We start from the raw sequence: 13,988 nt of genomic DNA, 5'->3' as shown, positions 1-13,988 counted from the left end.
ACTAACAGCCTTCTACAACGATAAACAGGCTATAGTTGCCCATGCCAAACCATCAACCTTTATTATCCTCTTTATTTGAGGCTCTAAATAGGTTAAAAAGTGCCATATTGTTCTCAAGAGATAAGACAATGAATTTTGTAATAGGGTCATTTGATATAGCGAAGGTATGCATTTAATGAGGCGCTAAACAGATGTGTTATCATTTGTCAGCCAGCTAAAGGAAAGCTGCAGCACTTAAGTGTTATTTTGGGTAGAGAGAAGGAAAAGAGAGTCAAATAGATAACCATACCTTGTTCCAATAAATATTTGTGCCATGACTAGTTTAATGGTATAGAACCATGATGACTAACGTGAGTGGGTATTTTAGCCATCTTGGCACCGTTTTCCCTAAGTACACTGTGTGACTGAACACATATGTGATGGGCAATAATATTGGATCACCGGAACATCTCTACAGAACTCAATACAGGTATGGGACCTGTTATCCAGAATGCTCGGGACCTGGGGTTTTCCAGATAATGGATCTTTCCGTTATTTGGGTCTTCATGCCTTAAGTCTACTAGAAATTCATTTAAACCTCAAATAAACCCAATAGACTGGTTTTGCTTCCAATAAGGATTGATTATATCTTAGTTGGGATCAAGTTCAAGCTACTGTTTTATTATTACAGAGAAAAAGGAAATCACTTTTAAAAATTTGGATTATTTGGATAAAATGGAGTCTATGGGAGACAGCCATTCCATAATTCGGATCTTTCTGGATGTCTGGTTTTCCGGATAAGGGATCCTATACCTGTAATAAAATTTCTGTACCCTTATTTCCCATGACCCTCCCTAATAGCCCCTTGCCAGCTGAAGGTCCACTCAGCAATTACTCCTGAATAGCAAATGACGAACAATGTGTCTTTAGCTGTATGTGCAGGTAGAAAACGGAGAAATGCTCTGCACAGAAAAAAAACATTCTTTAATCCAAAATCCAATAAAATGCATAGGAACACTGCTTTGAAGTTAACTGAATATTTTGAGCATTCGTCACAAGGGGATTACTGTATGGATGCTCTTGTTGTTTTTTTAAAGACCCCTAAGGCCTTTTTTGTGATATATCTGCTTATGAGTTGATAGGCGGTTCAGCCATTCTGATGCACCTGTATTAAATGTGAGGATATGCTTCAGGGATTCTTAACAATACAGTCCAGCTTCTGCCGGAGAATAATTCCTCCCTGCTGTTCTGCTTTCATCTCTATAGCTCGGAAGATCTGTTCTGCCACCTTTCATAGATTGGAAGTGAGAGAGGCAGTGATGAAAAGCAGAGAACTGTACTTACAGAGCAAAGCAAATCCCCCTTACCTTCACACAGGGGGCTATTCCAAAAGAGTGGTTGTCTGCCATCTGGTGCAAATACAGCTCCGACCTAGTTGAAGTTAAAAGAGAACAAAATTATGTCACACTGTAGACATATTCACAAACACATCAAACTAGTGGCTAATGCTCAGCTGAATCCCACTTTTATTTCAGGTGCAATTCTTGCCAATCTTTGGGAACATTTGTTTGAAGCAATAAAGGACAAATATTCACAGTATGGTACTGGTGAATTGTCACAAAGTAGACATGTAAGACATATCTTATTGGAACAGTACAAAGCTCACAATTCCATTCTTATATGTTTCAGCACCTGGTATTATTATGTCTGCTACACACCGAAGAGCCCGATGGGATGTCAGTATTATAAAAACAACACACAGTCACATATACATTTTTTTCAGCAAAGAGAGAGAATATAATACTCCTATTCTTTTCTAAGTCAGTTTTTATTTGTTTTCTCTGAAAGATTTGTTTGTTAAAAAAAGTGCAATGAATTATGTTTTTAAAATAAATATTTAGAATTTATATCCACTGACTGCTTTCATTGTGTTCCTGTTCTGCCTCTGATCTATGTGCAAAATAAGGTGTAATCTGAACCCCAAACAAATTACTTTATTCAATGAATTATAGCAAAACCAATGAAAAGAACCAACACATACTCTCTGCATCATAATGGCCTCAGAGTGAAAAAAAAATTGTTATTCCAATTAATTCAGCAGCAAGCATGTCCCCAGAGGGTCTCTCTGCAGATTTCCTATTTTCTCACTCTCTCGTATGCCTCTCAACTGATCCTGGGTTCAAACTGTCACTACAATCTCCCTGACTTATAATACAAATAAGTACAACAGGCAATACCACGCATTCACACCACCCTAACTTAGAAATACTAATGCACACACCAAAAGGAAGCATAGAGACACGCAGCAAGGGTGGGTGGACTAAAGAAGTGAGTGTGATCAATTGTGCTGTCATCTTCCTGTACATGCAAGGGAAAGCATTGCGCTGCTTAGCTATCCATGAAGAATCTATAAATATATATATATACCATGACCCTGGGGCATAACTCATGTCTATAGAACTTGTCTTCTCTATATAATTACTATTAATATAAAGTAGGAGTTGCAATATTGCTTGGCTTGTCTGAGGCCTGCTCTATAGACCTCAGCATAATAACCCTTTGAGGCCAGCTAGAGGTCCAACTTTGTACTTATACTGATCCAGATAATAATATCAAAATAAGTCATGAAAGAAGAACGAAAGCCATAAAATAGGCTTGATACAGGAAGGACTGGGCTGGCAGGGTACCGGGAAAAAACCTGGTGGGCCCCATTGGCAGTGCTGCCTGAGATGCACTGATCAGATAACAACTGCTGCCAGGTACTTGCTGGCGGGGGGGGGGGTTTGCGGCCTCGTGAGGGTTACTAGAGGAGGGTGGAAAGCCCAGTTGGAGGTGTGGAGGCCCCTGATGCAGCAACTCTGGTGGGCCTACCCCCCACAGTCGTGTTTTGGACCAGTGTTATGATATTCCTGCAGTAAATTTAGTTGAAATCAAGGTGAAGATAGAAGTTGTAGAAGTTCCAGGAATGGGAGGTTTGAGATAAATATCATAATTTGTTCTAATTTGTACCAAATCAGAAGAAAGGAACTTTTCAGAAGAAAAACTGTGTTTATACAAAGGCTAAATGTTCATAATTATCTGTGCAGTTTTAGGCTCGGCCAGCATCAGCTCCAACAACAACATCCTATCTCTACTTGTAAAGCAGTTCATTAAAATGAATATAAAGCAGGCACCCCCAGCTGCAAGTATAACACACAGAGTGACGACTGACCATTCAATGTCACTGCAAAGGACAAAGACGCTCTGTTTACACATTTACTATGCATCGGCCCTGTCTTGATTACCATTAGACTTTGCTTTGACATAGGACATTAATCAGGCTATTCCCAAGCTGTAAAACTCCCATTGCACAAACCATGCATCAAACCCTTTTGAGCCAATGTCAATAGAACATGTAGCTGATAACCGATGACTGGAAGCATTTTCTCTGTAACTGCAGGGCATTGCCAAGTAAAATGCCGTAGTTGGCAAAAAGACAGGTTGCGTTTGGGATTTATCAGGTGTGACTCAGATGGATAGAAATAAATGCATGATTAGTGATGCGCTAATTAATTCCAACCACGGGATCCTATAAAAAGACCCATGGGGTAGCCATTTCTGCACTGAATGAGAAGAGAAAAGCATAATAGAAGCACAACAGGAACAAATGCGCCAACATAATTCAGTTACACTATGGGTTTCCAGCTGCAGTGTTTCTAAACAGCTGCATAATACTGGACAATAATAATATAGCAAAGAAAAATAAGCAGCATGGCTAGTTTTAATGTCACAAATCATAGACTCTACAGTGCTGGATTTAATGGACCATATTGACAGCTTTTGCAAATTCTTCATTTCCAGGCAACTCTTTGATCTAAATGGTTAAGGAAAGACAGAGAAGAAGTGTCATGGGCCATTAGAATCAATATGTTATCACACTGTTTTTTTAACTAAATATATATTTATATGATTTAAATCAAGAGGGCAACACAGCTGTAGTAGAACTACACATTTTAGCATTCCTTTAAAAATCTTTCAGGGGCATTCAATATTGGATCTTGCTGGCAGCAGTAGTGCTCATCCAGATTTTAGTAGATTTTTCCTACTTGGTCCTAAATAAAACCCTATAGATGAGCCCATACCAAAACATAGCACAGAAAACAAATTTCTATGTTCCTGATGCCTCATTCCTACAGAGAAGTTCCATTTGCAGTATTGTCTCTCCCCCTGCTGGAAAAAAACATGTACATCAATAAATTACAGAGAATCAACAGCATTCATTAAAAAATAAACTAATATATGACAGAATACTACCTACAAGATTTTAACATAGTAACATAGTAACATAGTAACATAGTAAGTAAGGTTGAAAAAAGACACATGTCCATCGAGTTCAACCTTTTTTTTTTTTTTTTTATTAACTACCTATCTGCCAGTTGATCCAGAGGAAGGCAAAAAAAAACCATCTGAAGCCTCTCCAATTTGCCTTAGAGGGGGAAAAATTCCTTCCTGACTCCAAAATGGCAATCGGACTAGTTCTAGCACCCAATTATGTTTCCATGCCGCAATGAACTGTTACAACAGCGCCACCAGCTGGTCAGTTTCCAACCAGTCTGACCAGTCTGACCAGTTGTAAAGGAAGTTGTCAGGAGAAAGAGGCTGCTCTGGTATTCATCTGCTTAGAAAAGATTTGAGAAAGGCTTCTATTTTTTTTCCCTAAGCAGAAGAACATCAGAGCATGCTCCTGACAACTTCCTTGACTACCTGTCGATGAGCCCATACCAATACATAGTAGTCAGAATGGCCAGAAACTGACCAGTAGGTGGTGCTGTTGTAAAAAAAATAATTTATATTAAAGGGATACTGTCATGGGAAAAAATGTTTTTTTCAAAATGAATCAGTTAATAGTGCTGCTCCAGCAGAATTCTGCACTGAAATCCATTTCTCAAAAGAGCAAACAGATTTTTTTATATTCAATTTTGAAATCTGACATGGGGCTAGACATTTTGTCAATTTCCCAGCTGCCCCTGGTCATGTGACTTGTGCCTTCACTTTAGGAGAGAAATGCTTTCTGGCAGGCTGCTGTTTTTCCTTCTCAATGTAACTGAATGTGTCTCAGTGGGACATGGGTTGTTACTATTAAGTGTTGTTCTTAGATCTACCAGGCAGCTGTTATCTTGTGTTAGGGAGCTGTTATCTGGTTACCTTCCCATTGTTCTTTTGTTTGGCTGCTGGGGGGGGAAGGGAGGGGTGTGATATCACTCCAACTTGCAGTACAGCAGTAAAGAGTGATTGAAGTTTATCAGAGCACAAGTCACATGACTTGGGGCAGCTGGGAAATTGACAATATGTCTAGCCCCATGTCATATTTCAAAATCGAATATAAAAAAATCTGTTTGCTCTTTTGAGAAATGGATTTCAGTGCAGAATTCTGCTGAAGCAGCACTATTAACTGATTCATTTTGAAAAAAATTTTTTTCCCCATGACAGTATCCCTTTAATAGTACATGTGTCCTTTAATATCTTGGAATTAAAAAAATACAAATAATCAATGTACATTGCAAAAGTTCTTAGAACAGCACTCTCGTCAATTTTACATTCACTTATTTAAAAGGTTTACTTATCCTTTAACAGTGTAATGTTACAGTAAATAAACTGCTCTGTAACACTAGAGCCCAGCGCAATAGAGGTCATTTATCAACACTTGCCAACAGGGCCGCCATCAGAAATCACGGGGCCCCACACAACAACATTTTCTGGGCCCCCTTGCCACACCTCCCCTAACCACGCACTCCCCTAACCAGGCCCCTCCCACTAGTACTAAGGTCACACAGACAAGCATAGAAACGGTAAATAAAATCATGGGGGGTCAGGGGCCCTCATTAGTGCTCAGTGGCTTATAGAGGGGCATTGCCACCAGTCTTGTTTTTGGTGACCTCTAGCCATGCCCCAGAATGGGTTAGGACCCACATGGGGATTCAGGGGCCCTCATTGGTGGACAGTGGCTTACAGATAGGCCTTGTGTTTTTTGTGACCCCCTAGCCATCCCCCAGAACAGGTTAGGGGCCCGCATGGGGATTCAGGGACCCGCACAGGGGGTGAGGGATGAGGAGCCCGCATTGGTGGTCAGGGGTGAGGGGCCCGCATTGGTGGTCAGGGGTGAGGGGCCACATTGCTGGTCAGGGGTGAGGGGCCCGCATTGGTGGTCAGTGGCACTTACCTGCAACTAGGGGGTCTCTCTTCCACGGCCTTCTTCTCCAGTGGTGACTTCTTCTTCTTCTCCTCCAGTTGCGGCCTCTTCTCCTGCAAGGTCTTCTCCTTCCTCTAGCGGGGTCTTCCGCATCTTCACCATTTCCAGGAAGCAGTGACGTCTTCTCTCTTCTGACTGCAGGCGCAGGCTTCCGGTGGTTTAAACAGATTTGTGCCTTGAAAGGGATTGCAAGGGGCTAATGTCTTTTCCTGCCTGAACACTTGATTGCACAAGTATGCTTCTTATCAAATACACACAAGTTGTAGACTGTGTAAACCTACTATAGCTACTCAGGTGTTCAAACATTACCAAATATAGGGTAATCACATTGTGTATGTCATCACAATGGAATCTCTTTGTTTACTATGCTATATAAGTTGTAGTACTACCCATAATAAACTGAACTTGTTTTGCAACACACAAGCCTACAGTGTCGTTCATTGCAAGTTCCCTGATCAGCACGCTTGGAGAGATGATATCAGATGGTTTGCCGTTGCATCAAGTATAAGACGAGCCGGCTCGCAGCTGCAAGGACAGTGCAGGGATAGCACAGTGGAGTTTAGTGGCCCTAACAGTTTTCTGGTGTCAGAAGTGGAACGGCTGGAAATCCAGAGGTAAGTAGAATCACTGTCTGAACTGACGGTGTTTTCTCTTACCTTTGGCTCTTTCCGATTGACCGATTCTTTAGTTTAAATAAGTGTCTCATGTATGGTTGAGACTGTCTCATGTATGGTTGAGACAAGGGCATGATTTGCAGCTAAAGTGTCTCATGTATGGTTGAGACTGTCTCATGTATGGTTGAGACGGGTTATAGAGATCCCATGGTAGTATAGTAAAATAGGGATACTCAGGTTGTGCACGGGAACCATTTCTTACTGACTGATTCATCTTTCCATGCGTATTATTGTCTTGTCTTGTTTGTGTATTTGTGTTTTAAAATATATCTGTGAATAGTTGCAGCGTTAAGAGTGATCACGAGTTGCTAAACGGGTATTGTTGGGACCTTGATCTCAGTTCAGCCCTGGCTTCTCTGTTTCGTTGCAATCGTACATGACACGTTCTTTGATAAGAATTTAAGGTATTGAGATATTTGGGTTTTTTTTATTGAATTCGATAGTCCACATAATTGATTAACCAATATTTCTGTTGACTCTATTTCACTTCTCTTCCTTCAGCCTATTCTTGTCCCATTATATACCATAGACGAATAAACTCTGCGTGTTCAGAGTTCGAGGCTATCTTTCCTGCAAAAAGTTTAGATTTATGTCCAGGCAGTAGGTGAATAAACCTGGAACAGAGAGTCAGCCTATAATATAAGAACAAATAAACAGTTCTCGTTAGGAAAACTGTGAGTTACATTTAATCATTACACCACCAATTAGTCTATCCTATACCTTCTTTTTCTTTTTTTGATACTTACTAATCTTATTTGTAGACTGTACTTGTCTTGAATCAAGATGGGTGGTAAGACTTCAAAAAATTTACCACCGCCCCTCCTTAATGAGACTTGCAAACAGTATGTGTATAGATGTAGTCCTACTGGAGGATTTTATGTTGACCCCTGGGTAGATAATCTTGCAGGTTGGTGTGAACATTTAGAACTAGACAATCCTTTTCCACGTGATGGAGCTAATGATTTATATTATATGAATATAGTTTATCAAATGTGTCTTCAGAAGAAAGAAGGTGACCCTAAATGGGATTATACATATATGACACCGGGTGGGGAAAATTGGCTCAAGATTGCCCCAGGTTGGTACTCTACACCTTCCCTCCCTGAGAACTACAATCCATGAAAAACTGGTGTTTTAAAACTATTTAAATGACACAATTCACAATGCTCTACAACCTGTGATCAAACTGTTAATACTACCCCACCCCCTTACATGGCTATCTACCCCAATTTGACACATAAACCAGACACCATGGAGGATGACGAGATTTGCATTGCTGTAGCTTCTGCTCCTATAGCACCCCAAGCTGCCCCTATAGCACTAGTCCAAGAGCCCCAATGGTTCAACAACCAATGCCTGTCCCTGCTCCACCCCGTATGATTGAAGCTGCAGCCTACCCATTGCCGGCCTTCCCCCTATCTGGCTTAGATACTGATAAAAATCGAGATACCCCAAATGCCCGAATTAGAAAAAGATATGGGTATAATAACTCAAGCAGGTTATGAAATAGTTCATATCACTCCTGACTGTCTGAAGATGACGGTAAGGAAAAGAGAACCTAAAAAAAGGGGGGATCAACATCCAGTTACAAAACAGTATCCTTTTCTTACTGTTGGTGAACAACTCATAATGAAACCTTTAAGCCCCACAGATTTACAAAATATACTTGCTAATGCCCCTGGCCGCCAGGTCCTACTTTTCAAAATCAACAAGCAGTCCCTAATGCCCCTACCCCAACATTTCAACCACAAGCACCTAACACACAACCCCAGACTTCGACAAATTCCACTCCCAGACACACCATCAACTGGCCAGGTTCTACATAGGGCTGCCCTGAAGGTTGTACCCCACTTTTCCCTGTCACCTCATCCTCGTTCAGTGCAGACCCATACATTGTATTAAACGTTGCAGGAGTGGATTTATTATTCCTAGTGGACACGGGAGCCACTACCTCCTGCATTAATACAAAATATTATGAGGGAGACAGACACGGATCGATACCTTCAGTTGGGATTAACGGGGTACTAACTCCCACTTTCCAAACACCGCCTTTACCTATTGTATGCCCAGGCTCTACCCGTACCATTTCACACCCATTTACACTCATCCCTGGGTGCCTCGAAAATCTGTTAGGCAGAGATCTATTCCACAAGTTAGGATTTCAATCCATCAGAATTTCCCCTGATGGGGGCCTTTCTGCAGATATTTTTGTTTCCGAAACTAACTATTTTTCTAAATTTTAACGACCTTTTTACTAACCCTTCCATTCTGTCTGTATGGGCTAATGACAAATTTGATGTGGGCTTTGTTGACTGTACACCTTACAAAGCACTACTTAAACCACACTCACATCCAGTATACATAAAACAGTACCCTCTTTCACAGGAAAAGTTAGATGGTATCCGTTTGTTAATACAGATATTCCTTAATCAGGATATCCTCACTAGTGTTGTGTCTCCTTACAATACTCTCATCAATCCAGTTCCTAAGAAGAACAAGGAATTTCGATTTGTACAAGATTTAAGAGCTATTAATTCACTAATTATACCAATTGTACCTATTGTGCCAGACATTACGGTTCTTCTTACCTTCATTCCGTGTGATGCTTTGGTGTTCACGGTTTTGGAGTTATCTAATGCATTTTTTTTGGTTCCAGTAGACCCTGAGACACTTTTGGCTTTTACTTTTGAGGTGTTCCAACTTACCTGGAAACGCCTCCCCCAAGGCCTAGTGGATTCACCAGCGGCTTACTCCCTGGTGCTCCAGCATACCCTTAAGTCATGGGCCTCCGGCCATGGTTCTGTCCTGCTTCAATATGTTGATGATTTATTGTTGTGTAGTCCAAGCCAGGAAGCTAACCACCATGATACCACCTCACTGCTGCAACATCTGGCAGCAGAGGGTCATAAGGTTGCTAAACATAAAGCTCAGATGGGGGCTGAGACTGTTGAATATTTGGGATTCATTCTTTCCCACGGCCAGAGACAAATAAACCCAAAGAAAGTACAAGCACTGACTAAAATAAAAAAACCTGAAACTCCAAAGGAAATGCTGTCCTTCCTTGGCATCGTCAACTATTGCCGTCAATGGATACCAAACTGTTCTTACTTTGACAATATCTTAAGACAATGTACTAAAAAGGATGCACCACCTTACATACAATGGACTGAACAAATGACTAATGCTTTTCATTCTCTCCTACAGACATTGGTTACAGCACCTGCGCTTGGTTTACCTAATTATGCTAAACCTTTTCATTTGTATGTCAAGGACACCTGTAAAACCATGGCTGCGGTCTGTGCTCAAGAATCTGGGGGAAGTTTTCGTCCTGTGGCCTATTTTTCCAAAGTAATGCCGCTTCCGGTACAGGGGATGCCGGCGTGTCTCAGAGCTTTAGCAGCTAGTGCTATGGCTGTTGAACTGTCACAGTCTGTCACAATAGGCCACAATACTATTTTTCACACCTCACATCAAGTTACACACCTATTGAAGAACATTACCACCCAACACATGACCTCCCAAAGATTAAGTGGCTATGAAGTTATTCTATTAGGTACTGCAAATTTACAGATCAAATACGCAATCAACACTCAAGGGCCTGCTGCCATACTGCATGCTCTATTACACCTGTCTGACCCTACTAATGCTTTTATACTCGATTCTCATGACTGTGTTGAATCTATCCACTACTCTACCTCACCTCGACTCGATCTAACTGACACTCCTGTCACATGCTACTAACGTTTTTGTTGATGGTTCCTGCTCCAGGCCTTCCGATGACACCTACAAAGCAGCATATTCAGTTGTCCAACTCCCTGATATTGTACTTGAGACTAAGTCTATCCCTGTTAATTCTGCACAAGCAGCAGAACTTATAGCACTCACCAGGGCCTGTCACTTGTTTGCCAAACGCCCCGTTAATATATTCAGTGACAGTAGATATGCTTTTGGGGTAGTTCATGATTTTGGAAAAATTTGGCAACAAAGAGGTTATGTTACTGCAGATGGGAAATCCATCTCACACCCTGCCCTCATTGATAATCTTTTACAGGCCATCTAACTTCCTTCTGAAATTGCAATTATCCATTGCAGGGCACATACCAACAAAACTGACGAGATTTCCCTCAGTAATGCCCTAGCAGACCAGGTTGCCAAAACTACTGCATCCTCTGCCACTCCCACGGTCATCCCCATGTTTCTCCACACACCTCCTAGTTGTCCAGACAGTCAAATTTTACAGTATTTGCAAACATTTGCCACTCAGACTGACCTGCATTTTTGGAAACAGCAAAATCTTACCTTTGACCAGTTTGGTCTTTATTCCATCCAAGGCAAAGTGGGTATCCCCGAAAACAGTCTACCCCTACTTATCTCTCAAGCTCACGGCATTGGCCATAGGAGTTCTAAGCTCACTTTGGCTGAAATGCAAAAACATTTCATCGCAAGGAATCTCAGACAGCATTGTTCTACCTTTGTTAAAAACTTGCCTCACCTGTCTTAGGGCCAACACCTTAGGAACACACAAAGTACACCAAAATTTGCCTCCCCCAATTGCACCCTTTTCTCACTGGCAAGTTGATTTTACTCATATTCCTAAGATTGGCAAACTACAGGAATATTTGCTCGTTTTTACCGACCATTTCTCTCGCTGGGTAGAAGCTTTCCCTTGCCGTCACGAAGACGCCAAAACCGTTGTTAAGTTCCTAGTTAATGACATCATACCCCGATTTGGTTGTCCGCAACAAATTAATTCCGATAATGGCCCAGCTTTTGTTAGTAAGGTCCTCCAGCTTCTAATTTCCACCTTACAAATCACATGGAAGTTTCACATTCCTTACCATCCACAGAGTGCCGGTGTTGTTGAGCGAATGAATCGCACCATAAAGGATAAGCTCACCAAAGCCACATCTGCCACATGGACTAATTGGAAGTCCTTTTTACCTGCAGTACTAGCTGAAATAGGCATGACACCACATTCAGTTACTAAATTATCTCCTTTTGAAATTGTCATGGGACGCCCATTTCCCACTCCCTGGGTCAAAGGCTCCTTAGTCATCCAACACACTGATCTTAATTTAATTCAGGAGGAGTATGTACGTAATCTTATTACTACATTGAATGGCATCTATGGTGATGTTTCTTTGTCTTTTCCTTTGCCCCCCCAGGAGCCGACCCATCCATTTCGCCCAGGCGATCCTGTTGTGGTTCGACAGCTCCATAGCTATCGAAAAGATGGATTCCCATTTGGCCCACGAGTCACAGTGATTGCCATCACACGGACAGCAGTCCTCAGCGATGCCAGCGACCATTGGATCCACGCTTCACGAGTGAAACTCGCGCCAACACTTCCAACGCCGGAACGGAGTAAAGCTGACAACACGGAACATGACACCACCACCAAATCCGTCACAGAAGGACCCGAAGATGACCTCACACCCCTACCACCGATGATGATAAGGAAGTCCACAAAATATGCACTATGGTGCATAATTGGCACTTTCCTTTTTCTATTTTTCCCGATTATGATAATCCTTAACTGCATATGTTACCCAAACCCTCACAGCCCTTTGGGATCAGTTTGTTACCAGTTTTTCAAGAGCAATACAAGACTCCATCGCCATGAAAGATCAAACCCCATCGCCACCTTAGGAGGTCAGTCTACTAATGAACGACAAGTTGCAATCAAACAAAGTGATGGCACTACCACCTTCTGGTATAACTCCGTTGGCAAAAAATCTTAGCTCAGATTGGTGTCACCTTAGTGATTGTCTTAATTTTTGTTTCATTTCTTTTCTGCTGTATAATTCCCTATATCAGGAAATTAACTTCATCTTTAATTACTTCTTCTGAGGGCTTGCAACTTAAGCTTATTCATGCTGCTCGCGTATAGTCACTTATGTGACTAAAAGGGGGATTGAAAGGGATTGCAAGGGGCTAATGTCTTTTCCTGCCTGAACACTTGATTGCACAAGTATGCTTCTTATCAAATACACACAAGTTGTAGACTGTGTAAACCTACTATAGCTACTCAGGTGTTCAAACATTACCAAATATAGGGTAATCACATTGTGTATGTCATCACAATGGAATCTCTTTGTTTACTATGCTATATAAGTTGTAGTACTACCCATAATAAACTGAACTTGTTTTGCAACACACAAGCCTACAGTGTCGTTCATTGCAAGTTCCCTGATCAGCACGCTTGGAGAGATGATATCAGATGGTTTGCCGTTGCATCAAGTATAAGACGAGCCGGCTCGCAGCTGCAAGGACAGTGCAGGGATAGCACAGTGGAGTTTAGTGGCCCTAACATGCCTGTGCATACTGACGTCATGCGTACGTGCGGGACACAGCCTATAAGAAGGGAGATTGGCGATCCAGTTAAGTGCGCCGCAGCCAGGCCCCCTTACAGCTCAGAATCGTCTGGGCCCGGGAGGACTGTCCCACCCTGTGAGCCACTGATGGCGGCCCTGCTTGGCAAATTTGCACATGGGCAGTAACCCATGGCAATCAGTCAGTAATTACCTTTTTCTCAGTCAGATGAAGGCAGAGCAAAGAAAGCATAAAGTTTATTGGTTGCCTTAGATTACTGCCAATGTAAAAATGTACCCACTGTTTATAAGTGACCCCCACTGTGTTAGGCTCTGGTGGTGCAGAACAGTACTGATATATCTTGTAGAAAAGATCCGCCAATGTCTGATCATACCCTATAAAGAGCAAATCAAAGGAACTTCAGTGCCTAATAGAGTGGTGCGCTAAGATTGGGGGAAGGATTTCCTGCATCCAGGACAACAATGTACTGCTTGGGGATGAGGCTGTTGATGGGAAGAGCCTCCTGCATAAGCAATTACTTCAACTTAGTGTCACAGAAAGCAAAATCGAAATTATCTTGGAAGCAGTAGATAAAGTCCTCAAGCGAGCCCTCTGAGTAAATGTAATTGTCTCTGAGCGAATTGCCTTCACTTTAAATGTGAACAGGGAAGCTGAGGATAGCTGACATATGGAGAGGATGACAAATCGGGTATGAAGTGAGGACGCTAGTCAGGAGTCTAACTTGGGGATATGAAGTGTGGAAAGGTAGAAATGTAAGGAATATGAAGAGAAAG

General features: G+C 41.8%; 1 protein-coding gene and 1 pseudogene across 1 annotated transcript; one reads left to right on the top strand and one right to left on the bottom strand.

Moving 5' to 3' along the window:
- LOC108705073 overlaps nucleotides 1-13,988 on the bottom strand; it is a 260,667-nt pseudogene that overhangs the window by 233,009 nt on the left and 13,670 nt on the right.
- Nucleotides 6,415-13,038, top strand: LOC121399476. The gene is made up of 2 exons (XM_041580263.1): nucleotides 6,415-7,286; nucleotides 10,087-13,038. The coding sequence occupies exon 2, from the start codon at nucleotides 11,751-11,753 to the stop codon at nucleotides 12,621-12,623; it is 873 nt and encodes a 290-aa protein (XP_041436197.1). The 5' UTR covers nucleotides 6,415-7,286; nucleotides 10,087-11,750; the 3' UTR covers nucleotides 12,624-13,038.

Source organism: Xenopus laevis, chromosome 1S (genome assembly GCF_017654675.1).
Source record: "Xenopus laevis strain J_2021 chromosome 1S, Xenopus_laevis_v10.1, whole genome shotgun sequence".
Lineage (NCBI taxonomy): Eukaryota > Metazoa > Chordata > Amphibia > Anura > Pipidae > Xenopus > Xenopus laevis.
The sequence above is the reverse complement of the archived record's forward strand: the minus strand, read 5'-3'. Positions and strand labels throughout refer to the sequence as shown.

Bases quoted from the DNA above. Each gene is read 5' to 3' on its own strand.
- LOC121399476 (XM_041580263.1), top strand. From the start codon at position 11,751: ATGAATCGCACCATAAAGGATAAGCTCACCAAAGCCACATCTGCCACA.